A 15,951-nucleotide genomic window follows, 5' to 3' on the forward strand; every position below is an offset into this window, starting at 1 on the left:
CTTTCAAAAGCAGATCAGAGAAAAAAAAACCATAGGCTGTTGTTCAGGCCTTTAAAACCTATCCAAATGACAACTCTCTAAGGAACACTAGTAATGCAACAGGAAGTTGGTTTATATATAAATACACAAGGAGAGGGCACATAAGCCTTAGTATTAAAATACTTCCACACTATTCTGAGCGACTTTTTTGCAAATTGAAAGTGGCAACAAAAATATGTTATTGCTGTACCAAACAGAAGCATCTCAAAGTCTCCTCAGCTTTTACTTTTTGAAACCTTGAATGGAAGAGCTTTACATATCAAGATAAATCAGCATTAGGAGATCACTGTGACAATCCATATCGATAACTCTTGAGGAGGCCAAATCTCTGATGTGAGCATGGTTCTCAGTGTGAATGGCTTGGAACTGAAAAAAGCATCTTTATGATGGCCAAATTACTAGTGATACAGAGTAGCAACAACAGGTTCAGAACCAATAAGCAGAGCAACTGAGGGACAAAGGAAACAGGAACAAAACGTTAAGTTTAGACTTTTTTCAGAATATATACCAATTTATTTTCCAAGCATGCCAGGTCTGGAGCACAAGGGACACACCATTTGCAGGGACATTCTCCTTTGCTGTTTCAAGTCCTCTTTCCTGCTGCCCTGAAACTTCACCATCTTTGAGAAAGAACCAGCAATGCCTCTTTCTCCTCAGATCTCCTCATCTGCAAAAATCTTCCCTTATGACCAAAAGATAAAGTTTCTGCATTAGACTTCTGTGGACTTTAGCCACGCATTTCTCTATTTATTTCTTATATGGTTATTAACCCTTATCCTACCCAGTCAAAGTTCAAGGAATTATTGGACTATAGATAATACAATATGTATACATYATCCCTATAGCCTATAACTCACAGTCACAACACTTAGAATATTCTGAGTCCATTTCGATTAAATTACTAACCTAGTCAAAATTACCTTTGCTCAGCATCAATGGTAATCCTTGTGGGATGACCAGCATCTCTTAGAAGAACTCGGCGTTTTTTCCCATTCATGTCTGTCGCTTCAATGGTTGCTTTCTGTTTATTGGCCCAAAGAATATCTTGATGTATCCAGTCAATAGCAAATCCTGAAATGCCTTTATCTATGTAACATAGTCTCTGTAAACAAAAAAATGGACAACAAGAAGCATCCCACTTAACACCCCAAACTTGACTTGCATTACATGAACTACAGTTCCAGACTGTGGCTTCCCATTTCATTTTACTTCCTTTTCTTTCAGACCCACAGGAACTTCACTTTCTTATTTTTTAAGCACTACATTTGGTCTTCTCTGTACTTGCATATACCCCCTCTGAACTGTCTGACCACCTCAGAGGGGGAAACTGTTCTCCAGAGGAAATAAGGAAATATGCTGGACTGAACTTTTATCTAGAAACATTTCCTGTATTTGGCACACTATGAAGTACCCAGACCTGTACTGTTACAGATGGAAGACTACCTGGCACACTGCTGCTGGACCCTGATCCTTAAAAATCAGTGTGAAATACATCATCTCTACATGGGAACAGGAACCCTGGCAATATCTCTCAAACAAAAGAAGGCTCTCAGAACATTAAAGTTCAGCCACAACAGCCTGTCTTCCCCTCTTAATCAGCCAGATGCAATGAACTGTACAGCTTTTTCTGAACAAAGATGCAGTGCTGAAAGAAGCATTTATGCAACCACAGAAACCAATAAAAGGTTTGAGAGAAGAGAGYAGGAATTCAAATACATTCTCCTCATACCATTTGTGTCAGTTTGAGTTACAGTAATCTGGAAGACAAATTTCCATAATGTCAGTGATTAATTTAAAACTGATAGACACATTATTGTCTTCAAAGCTTTGGTTTGTCTAAATTTCCTCCCCTTCATCTTTAACTCCATTCACTTAATCCCCAGAAAATACTAAAYGTACTGTGAAAGTCAGTAAAACAGCGTAGACGCAGGCCTCCCTGGTACTTACCAGAACTATTACGACAGCAAATACTATTTAAATTCTAAAGTGCCAACCAATGAACCGGGTTGTTTCAGTAGAGGGTATAATGTTCAGTAACCTGGGGAATTTCCMGAGAACTGAACCTTACCTCTCGTTTTGTGCCATTCAGGTGAATTCTTTGCAGAAGCTGTCTTTCAGAGTCAACCCAATACACTTTCTCTTCTGCATAATGAAAGTCTGTAAGTGTTGACTGACCAGTATCAGCCACCAGTCTTTCATGATTTGTCCCTTCAGCATCAATTCTGAAGATAGCATTTCCACGGCTGAAAAGTAAGAAAGGTACAGGGTCTGGTGTGGAGACAAAAAAGACACCAATTAGATACATATGGTACTTTTGCCACATTAAATTCTCATCAGTATTATACTAGCCATAGCAAACATTCAGGATCTAACTATCTTTCTCATACTTGTACATTTCAATGATAACTTCCCAGGTATATCCCAGAGAACTAATACGACATAAACTTGATGTCCCTTCACATTTACTGCTAAAAATGTGTTAGATCAGAAAACTGACTCATGAAACAGAAATTGCAGAAAAAATTGTTACCACTAATCTCAAATCCTATGATCTAGTTGGAGGTCAAAAGAACTATTTTATGCATACCTTGCACTGAAGACATTTAAAACACGGTTAGAAAGACTTAGAACTTGGTTACCTGACAAAAACAGATCACAGCATACAAAAAATGCACTAATCAAATAATTTTGAAATACAATTATTAATAAAGTGCCAACTGAATAATGGTTTTAAAATCTGTCTAATCACTTGCTGAATTTATCTTCCAGCAAAGCAAAAGAGACACTCCATTCATCAGGGATAGATGTCAGCAAGGATGCACTGTCATCAGTTTTTGCTCATATACTTTTGAAAAATTAAACTAGTTCTATTGACAAGCTTTGCCACATTTTAATTAATTATCTTTACAATTAACATGAAACCTGAGGTTTTGAACAGCAGACATGACTCCTACAAAATTTAGTCAGATGCTGCACGTTCATCATGGTTGCAAGGCTGTTTGATTCAACGACCTTTATATTAGAGGAAAGAGACCAAGTTTGATTTCTCCAGTGAACAGCAGGTTAGGCAGCAAATTCTGACAAGCACCCAAAATGTATTTTACTGTTATTCACAAGAAAGATGACCAGAACTCTGATTTCTGTAATGATAGACTGCTTTGTATCTGGACTTTTCAAGGTATTACCAAGTTATAACAGCTGCTTCTAGGATGTTAGTGACACCTTTTTCTGCCATTATTTGTACTGAGCATCACCATGTGAGAATATTTAAACTATGAAGACTTGTTTTACGTAAATGGTAAATGAACACTGAAGTGTAGCAAGGTTGATTTATCTGAGGAATTTGGCAGTGGTACTGCTTGCATTTTGCCAATTACTTGACCAACAGTGTATATATACTTTGGTTTTGCCCTTTTCAGGCTCTGAATTTCCCATCAGGGTCCTGTGAGTGAGGGTTGTAGATGGAATGTGGACTGAAGAATTTCATTTTGTTTGGATTTTCTTTGAATTCGACTGCAGAGGCACCAGTCGGATTTGGGACTTAATATTATCAGGTGTTTGATGAACAGATAAATAACAGCTGCCTCAAAGAGCTTACTGTCTTTAAAACATGAGGGTATTTCACTTGGTATACCTGTTACAGAAGGATTTGCACCTAGCGTAAGGATAGCGTTCTTAATCCATGACAGTAGCTCCTGAATTGTCACTCACTTTCTACTAGTGGTATAAATGTTAGTAATATCCTTAGAAAAAGTGTGAAGTCCACCAATAATGTATTAAGGTAGGATTGTTCTTTGAAAGATCTGAGCAGAAATGTCATTGTGAGTTAACATGTTTATTTTCATTTCTCTTCAGTTCAAAAGTAAATAGTTTACAAAACATTTGATAAAAAGATAACACTTCTTTTTTAAAGGGCTAGCCCTGTATAGGCAGGGCTACAAAAATCCAGCTTGGCTCTTTGTGAGTGACACTTTGCTGTCAATGATTCTAGGAGTTACCTGAGGTAATTTTGCTGATGCTGATTTGGGAGCCACACAGAATACTTTTGGTTATGTTCATGGTCCCAAAGGCTACATCCAGAGGGACTCGAGTACATCCCCTACTTCTTGGTTCACAAACATACCCTGCCACATCACATCTCCACATTAAGGAGAGCCCCAAGTACACACTGGTCACAAAAAGAAAACTTGAACTCCTGGACCAGAAGGGAGTTGTAGTGTGTCCCAGACAGGAACTCAAACCAGGCATGCAGGAAATCAAGATGGAGAGGTGAGCACATCYACCTCATATTCTAGACAGCAATATGTTTATTTCCCCAGTGGTATCAGTAGAGGACAAAATTAAGGTTATTCAAGGCCATAACTGTGTATATTTTCCTCTCAGAGGGGCTAAAAGCTTTTAAAACTTAAATACAAATTACGTGTTCAAAAATCAGTTTGACAATTTAGGACAGAGGGGGAGAGAAAGAACTCACAGTAGCATTCATGTTTACTAACACTATCTACGGACCAAACCAAAAATAAGGACTTCCTGTCCAGCATTTCACAGCACTGTCCCCAGAACCTAAATACACTGGACAGGTATCAATGCCAACAGACTGAAAGGGGCAAAGGGAGCAAAATCTTATGTAGTGCCATTTTTTCCTGGAAATAGTAAGGACAGGATAAGAGAGAGAGTTTAGAGTTACAGTACAGTTTACGCCTCTGAGAGGGAATAGATCTGCTAAACAGGAAGCTATGTTTTGTTTTTTTTCCACATATTCACTCATCTTCTTACCACCATACTTTCCTTTTTTCCACTGTCACTCTTCTGTGACATCTGCTTTCCCCCTTGCCAGTTACCTGCACACTAGAAGAGGCAGTTTTTCAGTGAGCAAACCAAAGCATTGGTCTGCTTTCCAGTAGCTGAATTAAGTCAGTATTGTGAATAAGGAACAGACAGGCACGATCCACTTTGAAAAGTATGCTAACTGCTAATTAAAACTCTAAAGCTCTTTTTCAGTCACTAGAAAAGAAAATGACCTTACCATTCACATAGCAAGACCATTTGTCTATATCCAAGGCGTAGCCAGGCAAACAGGAGCAGATATAGGACCCTGGAACATTGATACAGCTTTGGCCACAGGTTCCCAAACCACCTTCGAGGCATTCATCAATATCTGAAAAATGTTTTGAACAGATCAGGGTAATTCAGCTAGCAAAAGCAGGAGAGAACAAACAGAAAGATGACCCTGGACATAGAAAGCTGATAATCGGTTAGTTACAAAGTTTAGTTTCCCACCATTAAAAGAGGAGGATGGCTATATTGCTTCACTTATTGGTTTCAGAATCGTTGATTTGTTTTTTTTTCCACATGTTCAGGGATTTATTTTTATTTTTAAAGGAGACTGACCAGGAAAATTACCTCTTCCCCTAGTGACTGGGCACTCTACACAAATGGTCCCTGATTGCCCAAAAACAGGGAAAGGACTTGTCTACTACTCTTTTCTGTGATTTGCATTATCCTTTGCTACGCAATTACGATACTCTCACAACCTCTGCCTGCGGCTGCTTCCTTCTATTACTATCCCTCTTTCCACAGTAACAATTTGGCAAATAAATCACCAGACTTTGCAAAACATATGACTGCCAAAGCACTCCCAACCTGACATTTTCAATTCAGTCATGTGTCAAAAACATACATGATACATTAAAGAACACTATATTCTGAGAGCAACAATCCCAAGCCAAACACCCATCCAAGACAACAAGCAAATTAATTAGAAACTTGACTTTTAACTGATGGATTAGCCCAGAGCTTTTATTAATTAAAAAGATAATTGTGGTATTTATGGTGCATTATTAGGGCTTGAGGTAGTAGCTCTGAAAGCAAAGGACTTCAAAAAAAAAAAAAAAAAGTCACCACTGAGGAGCATATTTTACACTGAGGGGGAAGATATTAAGCTCTTTGTCAGTATTCATCACCATGGAGGATTGTCCCAGAAAGTTCAGAGACACTTCAATTCCTACTGAAATCAAATGGTAACTTCTAGAGGTTCATGACATCTGGCAGTATCGTGTCCTTGTATATTTCTTGGTATAATAACAGGGAAGGTTGCTCTAAGAAYCAGCATTCACCCTGCCCAAGCTGTTTGATGTCCGTGCCTTAGTAAAACACAGCAGCTTTTCTTCTGGGTTTTAACATTACAGTAGGTTTGAATTCACACATACAAGAAAAAAAGAAGCAACATGAGTTCTTTTTAAGGGACACATTTGACTAAGCCAGTACAGGAGACTGAATCACAACCAAATCTATATATATATGTATTAATATATTTATGTGTATGTATATTTATATATACTTATATTCCTGACCAAGACTTCAGAGGAACTAAGGAAGAGCTTCTTGGGTAACACAGCATTTGAATCATGTGCAAATTACCACAGGGCTTTAGGAGGTCTGTGAGTGTTAGGTGAACATCCACCTAGTTCAGAGAAGGCCAGAAATGGCATCTCACTATAACAAACTGGTAATTCGATCAACTCACTCCAGCACTTTGAAAGGAACTTTTCCTGTTTGCAATCTCAGGTTAGTGAAAGCAAGCAGATCTCTGGTGTCCCATGTGGTCCAGGGAACTGTCTCCCTTAAATGCCTTTAAAATCTCCATATAGCAGAAGAGTTTAGGGGTTTTTTTCTGTGTTAAATAGCAGTTATTCAAAAAGAAAGTTGATGTTTTACAGCCATTTAATGTGACCATACAGATTAGGGAATGCTTCCATATTCTTTTCAGAGTTGTTTCACAATATTTTCCAYGTGGCCAATAAACTAATTTTGATAATGTATGAAACATAATCAGAGCATGTGCAACTAATTTTTGTTTTAACAGATTAGAAAGGTAAAACAGATGCATTATCAGCAACTTAATTCCATAAAGCATTTTAATGCTAAACTGCATTCTTCTTCAAACAATCAGCTTTCCAAAGCATATTTTCCCACAGACATGCGAGAGATGTACATGCCATTCTCCATAGAATTAAAGGAGTAACTCCTGCAAATTCCTTTCAGAAAGGTTTGAATGGCTTAGAAGTTTGCTAATGGGCTACAGAAACCCTGAGCTCTGGGTTGCAAGTTTAAATCTAGGTATGACAGGCTAGCCAACAGTGCCTGGGTATCCTTAAAATTAAAGGGCTTCTGATAGCCTGTATCTTTGGTGAGGACTTTGGTGACCTCAGTCCATTTTCACAACTACCGTCAATGTTAACAGAGATGTGAAGAAGTCTATTGGCGTGAACATTGCCTTAGTATCTCACCATGATGTGCTAGTTTTCAAAAGGACTAGCAGGCTGACTAAGCTGGACAGCTAATCTGATTTAGTCACCAGTATAAAAGCAGATGATGCCAGGCTCAGTTGATACAGACTATAATGTAATTAATGTTAGTCAATATATTTTTATGACAATAGTGGCTTGTTAAATAAATACGACGTTATTGCTTTGACAAAATTGTAAGTATGGGTGATAAAGGTAGCTGTGTAGATGTAAAACTTAAAAAGACAGAAATCATTCTGACAATTATTCAATCTCAATAAAGTGCATGTTAAAGAAGAAAGGCAGTCCTGATCCCTAGACAGTATCTGGAAGAGTGCTTACTCTGAAGAGGATTTAAGTTCATACTGGACAAGCAGCTGACCTCTCAGCATGTTACTGGACAAGTTAAATCACAATACATATAAAATACAGGAGAAATAAATGACAGTGGGGAGATAATTTTACTTCCATATATGGCAGTGATCAGACAATATTGGAATATTTTTTGTATTTCTCGGATACAGGCTGTTAAAGGGTACTGAAAAATTAGAAAGTGTATATAACAAGGATTAAAAAAAAAAAAAAAAAGAAAGAATTGAGGGTAAGAATAAGCACCTTTCAGTGAGACACCCAAAGAGCTCAGTCTGTTTAGCTTATCAAAAAGATTGGGAGTAGGCTTGATCACAGTACATACAAACCCTCAGAAAGAAAAAGTACCCATTTTCCAAAGGGCACTTTAATCTCTTTCAGAAAAGATTTAACAAGGACTGATGGCTGAGAACTGAAGCCAAGAAAATCAAATTTAGAAATTAAACTCATGTTTTAACAGCGAGTGCAATTCACTAAGGGAACAAGCTACCAAGAAAAAACTGTGAAGTTGTGAAAAACATCAGTGGATATTCTCAAATCAAGATGAGAATGGGAAGACATGCTTTAACCAAACACAGGTTACTGCTATGTACCACAGTAACTGGACAATGATCTGTGATTTACAGGATGGTCCTTCCCAGCTTTAAACCATATTTAAAAAAAGAAGCAACAACAAAAACCTGACTCTCCAGGAGAGAGCACACTGACTGATCAGGCTTTTTACGCTGCCTCCCTAGTAACTTARAGAGGGGATTTGGGGGTAATCAGTGTGCCAGTCTTCAGCACTACTAAAGTTCACATAATAAAGAAAATTCCCCACCCACTGAAAAGCGAACAATCACCCTAACTGATGAAAGGATATAGTTCAAGAATAATTGCCCAATGCAAAATCAGAGGCACAATGACAAGCTGCTTGGCCATCAGAGACCGTCCATTCCAGCTGTAAACAGGAAGTGCCAACAGACACTGAGCTATTGTTAAATACGCTGGAGCTCTGTGAACATTCAGTGTTCAGGGCACTAACAATGGAAGACGGTCCTAGGCTTAACATGAGCCCTCCTTTTTGTAAAGGTCAAAAAAAAAAAAAAAAAAAAAAAGGCGCCAAAAGCTGTTTCTTAAGGCTTAGGAGAACTTGATCATAAAATGATCCATCAGGTGTAACTAAGAGTGCCTTCACCTGCACTCTTTATGCCTAAGCAAGGCACAGTTGCATCCTGCTGTAGCTGTTTTATGTATCCTGGCAACCACTTTCCCCAGTGGGAACTTTACCCTGTGAAAGAGATCGGCTTAGTGAACACAAAAGCTGTCTGCAGTGCCCTGACAGCCAGTCCTGAATGGAAGAATGAGATTCTGCTCAGTTCACAATGGCTTCTTTATGCAAAAAATGCCTTGAGAATCAGCAAAAACGATGAATCATGTCATCATGATGTTGGCAGCTCTCAATGACTTTGCATACAAATATGCCACTTTATTGAGAGTCCTAAGAAATGCTCTGATTGCAGAAGGTGGAGCATTAGTATGCCTGGCAGGGATACAGAGAAACCACAGTAACCCAGAATGTGCCTTTCATTATGGCCCCAAATATATAGATTTTATATATAAAATATATCCACACAGATACACACTCATACAACCTAACTCAAATTTGGTTCTTGTGGAGTTGGACTACAGATGAATTCAGTCTTCTGTATCCAGTCACCTCAKAATCTTATCAATGACGTTAAACAATAAATTTAATCTGGATTACAAAGAAAATAGCTCATACATTTTATCTATTTTGTTAAAAACATACAGCTCAAAGAACAGAAGATAGTCACAAATGGAAAAAATGTCCCATTTATCAACAAGTCACAAAATAGCTGAGGCAAATCTCTGAGGGACTGAAGGAGTGAAGAAGTGCAAGTTTATCATTACCTCAGCTCCCTAGTTTTTAAACGGGCATTAAAGTACAACCTGATCTTTTGAATTTTTGAGAGTACAGAGGCTGTGAAGTGCTCAGATAATATGGTAAAAAATACAATGTAAATAAGGTGGTTATCAATTCCTGCACTTTTCCAGTCCAGAACCACAGCTGTGACAGCACAAGCAACCATATGATTTAGTAGAACCAAAAAAAAATGTTCTACATAAAGTAGAACCAAATTTAGATCTGAAATCAAGTTCAGAAACCACTTCTAGACATCTTGAAGAAAAATGGCAAAAAGATCTCAAGGGACTATGATATCTTCTTTAATCTTCTACTGTTCTGGATTCAGATGTCAAGAGTTTGGTCACTAGAATGAAAAAAAAATCACTTTCAGTTTTTGTTTGAGAAATAAATGCTGAGAATAAATTAGTAACCACAAATTCCACATGAAAGCTACTGAGAAAAGGTGCAGTTCTAACTGGTCTTTACTTCCCTGAAAATACAGTCTAATTTTCAACATACTGTTACTGGATTGCCTTTCAAAGATGAAGTCCTTGATGTTATCTTCTGGCACTTTTTGAAAGGCAGCAGTAATTACTGACATCCAGCTCCCTTTAAAATCAGGTTTCAAGTTAGATAATAGAACGTATCTAGCAATCTATTTGTTTAAAACAGAACATTAGATTAATATCTGCTCATTTCCATTGAGCAAAATATTGATGAGGAAAGGTGTTATAGTATCATTAACTGGCCCTACAGCTCTGCTTCTCAGCCTCCTTCAGGGTTAAGCTTCATGTGATCTCTGCTGCCATTTCTTTCACKTCTTGTGATAGATTCTCCTCCTTCCTATCTTGATCCAAGTTTTTACAGTTAAATACAGTATTTGTCCACATCCAGCTGGATCCAATTTCCAGAGAGTTCAATGGGAATCTTTCAGTGAATTGGCCTGTGGCTCAGACCCATGTTGAAGAATTCCCTTCTATTGTTCGGCAACAATATTTTCAAGCATCTGTCCCAAGGCAGTATAATATGAAGTGAGCTAGCTGGAAGACAGCTACTGAAAATAAGCAAACAAATATGCTTCAGCTGCACTCTTCCAAAAAACTGGGATACAGTGGGATCCCAACAGATTTATCCCTAAAATTGCACTATGATGGGGGTAGCCAACAAAGTTCCCCATTTCATTGGCTCTTACATCACCTCATACGATGTTTGCAGAGGATAGCTGTGAATTAGTTGTGAATTGGTATTTAATAATTCTCAGAATACAACATAAAAAATTTCAACAGTGTGTCTTCAGAAGGCTGTATGGAGCAAACTGGAGCCAGGATTTAGCTAACTAAGGGGAATTYTAAAAATTGTAATTCAATCAGGAATAACTTGAATATTCCACATCACCAGTGTTCCATGACAGGAGAGTGGTGAAGAGCAAGAAAGAAAGAGGAAAAGCTTGAGACACAAAAAGAAGAATCTGACCAAAACAGCTGATCTAATTGCCATTGTCATCTTCAATTACAAGAGCAAGAAAGCTGTAGCTTTGGAGGAACATGTAGCTTGCTAGTACTAAAGAAGCGAAAAAGGGTGACTAGTCAATGCCAGAATTAGCAGTGATGTGGCAGAATTTAAGAATCCCTATGATTTACTATAACTTTAATAATGTGGAGTTTTGCTTTGCCTTCCTTAAAAACTTTTCTTCAACACTGTGAATCTGTTTTTAAACAACCATCTTCCTTSACCTTTAAAACTTACAAAGTGAATACTCAAAGTCAGCCCTGAAGCCAAGGTACATTTCCATTCATGCAGTATCTAGAACATCAATATATTTCTCTAGGGTAGTCCAAGACTAACAGGCACTAATGTCCAGTCTTAAATTTGATTATGCAAGGGACTACAGTAGAGGCTTCTCGAGATAAACAGTATCACAACAGAAAGTGTCTTGGCTTCTAGTGGGAAAAGCATCTAAACCCCAAAGAAGCATGAAAAATGGTGGTGTTATAGGGGTACTTGGGGAGGGCACAGCCAACTGATCCTAATAGCCATAAGGCCAAAGCCCATTCCCTGGTGTCCCTTGTATGCTTACAGAGGTCAAACACGTTAGAAATCAAAGCTCTCCCAAGACACACTGCTCACATGTTTTTATCTTTTAGGAAGAACAACAACAAGCGCTGCATGGCCAAGACCATTTTTCCTTTAGAGGTAGAGGGTTCTGTGTGTTCACTGGGGCCTAAGAAAGATGAATTTTTAAGGCTAACTTAGTCCCCAGTCTTGACACCAGCTTTAAAAAAAAGATTAAATCAAGACGGCAATGTCAAGAAGTGCAGAAACGCTTCCAATTGTATCATTACTTGCAAATAAATAGATGTGTTCAGGCACCAAACTAGTACTTTGTTTTTACCTCATGACCTGTTCTCCCATACTGTCTCTTATACATTGTGCTGTTCTGGAATACATAGTTGCCTCAAAGACCTTTCCCCTCTTGGCATACCAAGTCAGGATTCAAATAATCTCTCTTAAAATAACCGCATAAAATTATGTGAAACATTTAGGGCTAGATTACATTACGCTTCCTCATGACAAGGTGGCCTTTGATCACTGAATATCCCTAGAAATAAAAGGAACTAATTAAGAAATAAGATATTAAGCCATGTAAGAAGAGCACAACCTAGATCTTCATCTGTAGTAGCAGGATGGAAAACGAATCCAGAAAAGCCTATGCACTTTCCAGTATGTGTCCTTTGTGGCAGCTCTCTAATAAGGAGCCGACACCTCCTCAATTCAGGATAGGCCTTACGGCTGGCAGGACGCCACCACAGTCACAGACGATAAAGAACATTTTACAATTGGTATATTTATTACGGCTCACCAAGGATGGTCGCCAAGGCACAATTCAGCTTGCTGTCATTGTTCACAGTTCACTGGTATGAGTCATGTCTCCCACTCACCACTTTTATGCCCATTATTACCTTCAAAGTCTGCCTCCAGCTTCCTATCACTTGCTTCCACTGCACTCTCTATCTCACATAATTAATGAACTAGAATTTCATACATCCGGGCTTCTGGTCATGACAGAGCTTGTATATCCAGCACACACAAAAAAGAACAGAGGAAATCCATTCCATCAAAGCATCCTTTAGTCCTGTATTTCATCTCAAAATTCTGCCTGTGCTTGCTCCTCTGTAATTCAGTGGTCTTTAATTAAAATGTGCAAGGGTATCTTTTTATTTTTTGCTTATTCTATGCTAGACAAGGTAAAATAAGATCTTTGCTCAGAGTACATCATAGTAAATTTAGCTGTTACAGAAAACACTATTTCTATTACTATTTCTTGCACAGTCTGCTGAGCTACCAGCAATCCTGTTTTGGTGCTTTACCTAGTATCCCCAAGACTGGCACAACAAGAGAATAAATCTAGCTTTCAACAGAAAAGACACAATGTAGGGCAACTCCTGTCTCCGTTAATGGGAGAGCAACACATGTCAGTGTGCAAACTGAGTCGACTGAAACAGAAGAATGAATGCATTTTCGTGGCATTTTAACCTTCAATGATATTTAGAGCGGACTTTGACCCACCAAAAAATAGCCAAGCAATTGCCTTCATTTCAGCATGACTGTCCTGTTAAAAGTGAGGTCTCATCTGGGCAATACAGTAATGTATAAGTCGTAACTAATGTACTTCCTAATTAGCCCATAGAAACTAGGTTAACATTAGCAAATAGCATGGACCTGCAGGAGAGGATCTGTRAAGTGCAACAGCTGCTGAGGATCTGACCTACATACATCTCAGGGTGGGGTTACACAGAACCAGTTCTAGTCTGGTCCTGCAGACTGAATGCCCATTAACAGTAGGGAGGACGGGTGCTCTCCTAGGGTGCACCTACTGGTTTAGGTTCACCCATCGGGAATCCCATTTGTGCACCTTGAGACTGCTCCGCAATGTGAACAGAAGCATAGTAAGAGGGGAGAGTACAGAGATTCACTTCAGAAGTGAGTTCCTCATTCAAATTCAAGCATCAGCATAGGAATATCCTAGGTGTCTTTGCATCTCTGATAAACCTTCAATCAAGTTTATCGTTTGTACACAAAAATGCCTAGCTCCTCCTCCCTCAATACCAGAATATTTAACATGCATACTTCTCTTTTCTGCTTACAAGCTGGTATTTCTTGGCAGAATGCACAGAGGCACCTGTTATTAAGTCACTGAATCATGTCAAGAACTGAGTCAGAGCTCCTGAAGCCCAAGCAAACTATGGCAAAAGCTTAACTCCAAGTATTAGGTCTGTTTGCTTGAAGCCTTACAGAGCATTTCCTCTTCTCCTTAACACAAAATCCAGTACTTCACTGGCTCTGCCTTTCTAAAAAAATTGAACTTCAAGGTATCAGGGTGGGAAGAAGGGTTCTGTCACTCTTTGTCTTACACTTTTTAAAGAATAAGAATCTGCATTTTAAATGTTCCAAATCACTAGAGATTATTACAGTAATATTAGTGTCATACACTTCACCCGCATTTTAGTACTACAGTATCCAACACGTTATTCATGTATTGTATGAGATGTATTAACTCTCTATAAAAGTACTCTTTCTATATGCATATAGAGATATAAAAATACATCCATACACAAATTACACATATATAATAGCACAAATATGTGCATGCACATGTGTTGAAGATACAGAGACACTAAAGCAAAGGAAAGGAATTTTGGTAACCAGGGAACAGTTCGGATCTCTTTAAAAATCATATATACCCTAATCCTACTTTCTGATAATTAAACTGACAAGAGACTGATTTCTGAATAACAAACTACTAAACAAAATGAGTTCTGTTGGTTCTGAGAAGCAAGTGATATCAAAAAGTTGATTTACTGTCTCTGCCAGTACAGCACACAAACACTCTGTAAAAAAAATTCTTTAAAAACTATAAAGCTCAATTAAGAGAATACAAATGCTGTTTTCATAATTGTGAATGGTCACTTACTTACCTACACAAATGGAGTTTTCAGTCTGTAGTCTGTATCCATTAGGACAGTTCCAGTGCTGCAGAGCTGAGACAAAACCAATTTTAAAAACCACTGACAATAAAGCAACAAGGAAGAGAAACATAATCTTGAGTTTTCTGGACTGTTGCTAGAGAAGAGTAAGCTTGTATTCAGTCATATCCAGGATAAGATGAACACGTGTAATCCCAAAAGGTTTCTGCAATCTCCTGCTTTATACTCAGACATCTTATCACAATACCAAGTTTTATCTTTGTCTTGTTTTTCTTGTCACTTTAGTCCTTACTGTGTCTGACTACAACCTTGAAGAAATTCCTGGGGGATTTCTTCCCCACACATGTCGTTTTCTCTCTCTCTTTTTTTTTTTCTTTCTTTTTTGGAAGCCAAGTATGAAAWGCCTGACACTCTTGCCACAAATTTAACACAGCGTAAAAGCAAAGTTCACAAGGATCATTGCAGATTTCCTCGCGACAAGCAAAGCTGCTGTTCAAATCTTAAATGCGGAGAAATTGAAAAACTGTTCACCACAGCCCTCAGTGGAATATAGGGAGCAAGATCTTCAGGTACCGTCCTTCTCCAAAACGTAGTTGCTCTATACATACAAACTTGGAGAGACTTCTCTTTCTTTTTAAAGCTCTACTTGCCCCACCTCTTCTCTTTTTAGTACCACTTGAGTGAACCCTGTGTTTGCAAATAGTAATGTGGTCAGTTCCTTACTACAGGGAACTGAGCCAGAATGCAGATACCCAGCCACTCATGTTTGAGAAGTACCTGCTGCATACCAGCTAAGTTTTATTTCTCAGAGATTGTAGCCTGATTTATACCATGCATGTTCAGTCATGATTAGTCATGTTCATTTTCATGTCATGTTTTTTACTACCAGAAACAAACTTTGTCCAACTTTGTTCATGCAAAAAGGAAGGAAAAAAATTCCCTCCAGTTTCTCCAATCTATTTCAGCTGGCAATACACACTGGCTTAGGGTCAGATTCAGACCTAGGGTATGTGTTTGCAATTCTGATTTCACAGAAGTCACAACCTTCTCTCAGGTCTGACAGTTCTAGGAAAATGCCTACTCTCAGAATCCAAGGCAACATGTTCTGAGTCTGCAGTATCTCACACATGTTCTAGTCATTTATATGTGCACAATAGGTGCTGTAAAACACTACTGTTCTGATACAGTGCTCTTTTACACTTATTTTATGAAGGCATGTACACTAGAGAAATTCCACGTGAGTCAAGCTCACTGTTCTTCCAGTATTGAAAAAATCTCCTTTTCCCTAATCCTTTGGCCCAAACCAGCAAAGCTCTAGAGCACAAGCCTAAGTGATTTGCTGAATTTTTAACGTGCTGAGATT

The 15,951-nt window shown here is 38.4% G+C and overlaps 1 protein-coding gene across 1 annotated transcript in view; it reads right to left on the minus strand.

Moving 5' to 3' along the window:
• The window catches only part of EGF (epidermal growth factor), a 62,643-nt gene extending 47,874 nt beyond the window's left edge, over positions 1 to 14,769 (minus strand). The window contains exons 1-4 of the mRNA XM_026079058.1: positions 14,580 to 14,769; positions 5,066 to 5,197; positions 2,108 to 2,307; positions 960 to 1,141 (exon numbers count right to left, since the gene is read on the minus strand). Coding sequence (XP_025934843.1) covers positions 960 to 1,141; positions 2,108 to 2,307; positions 5,066 to 5,197; positions 14,580 to 14,700 — 635 coding nt within the window. The 5' untranslated portion in view covers positions 14,701 to 14,769. The remainder of the gene's footprint in view (positions 1 to 959; positions 1,142 to 2,107; positions 2,308 to 5,065; positions 5,198 to 14,579) is intronic.
• Between the last annotated feature and the right edge of the window lie 1,182 nt (positions 14,770 to 15,951).

This window comes from Apteryx rowi, unplaced genomic scaffold, assembly GCF_003343035.1.
Source record: "Apteryx rowi isolate R43461 unplaced genomic scaffold, aptRow1 scaffold_491, whole genome shotgun sequence".
Taxonomy (NCBI): Eukaryota; Metazoa; Chordata; class Aves; order Apterygiformes; family Apterygidae; genus Apteryx; species Apteryx rowi.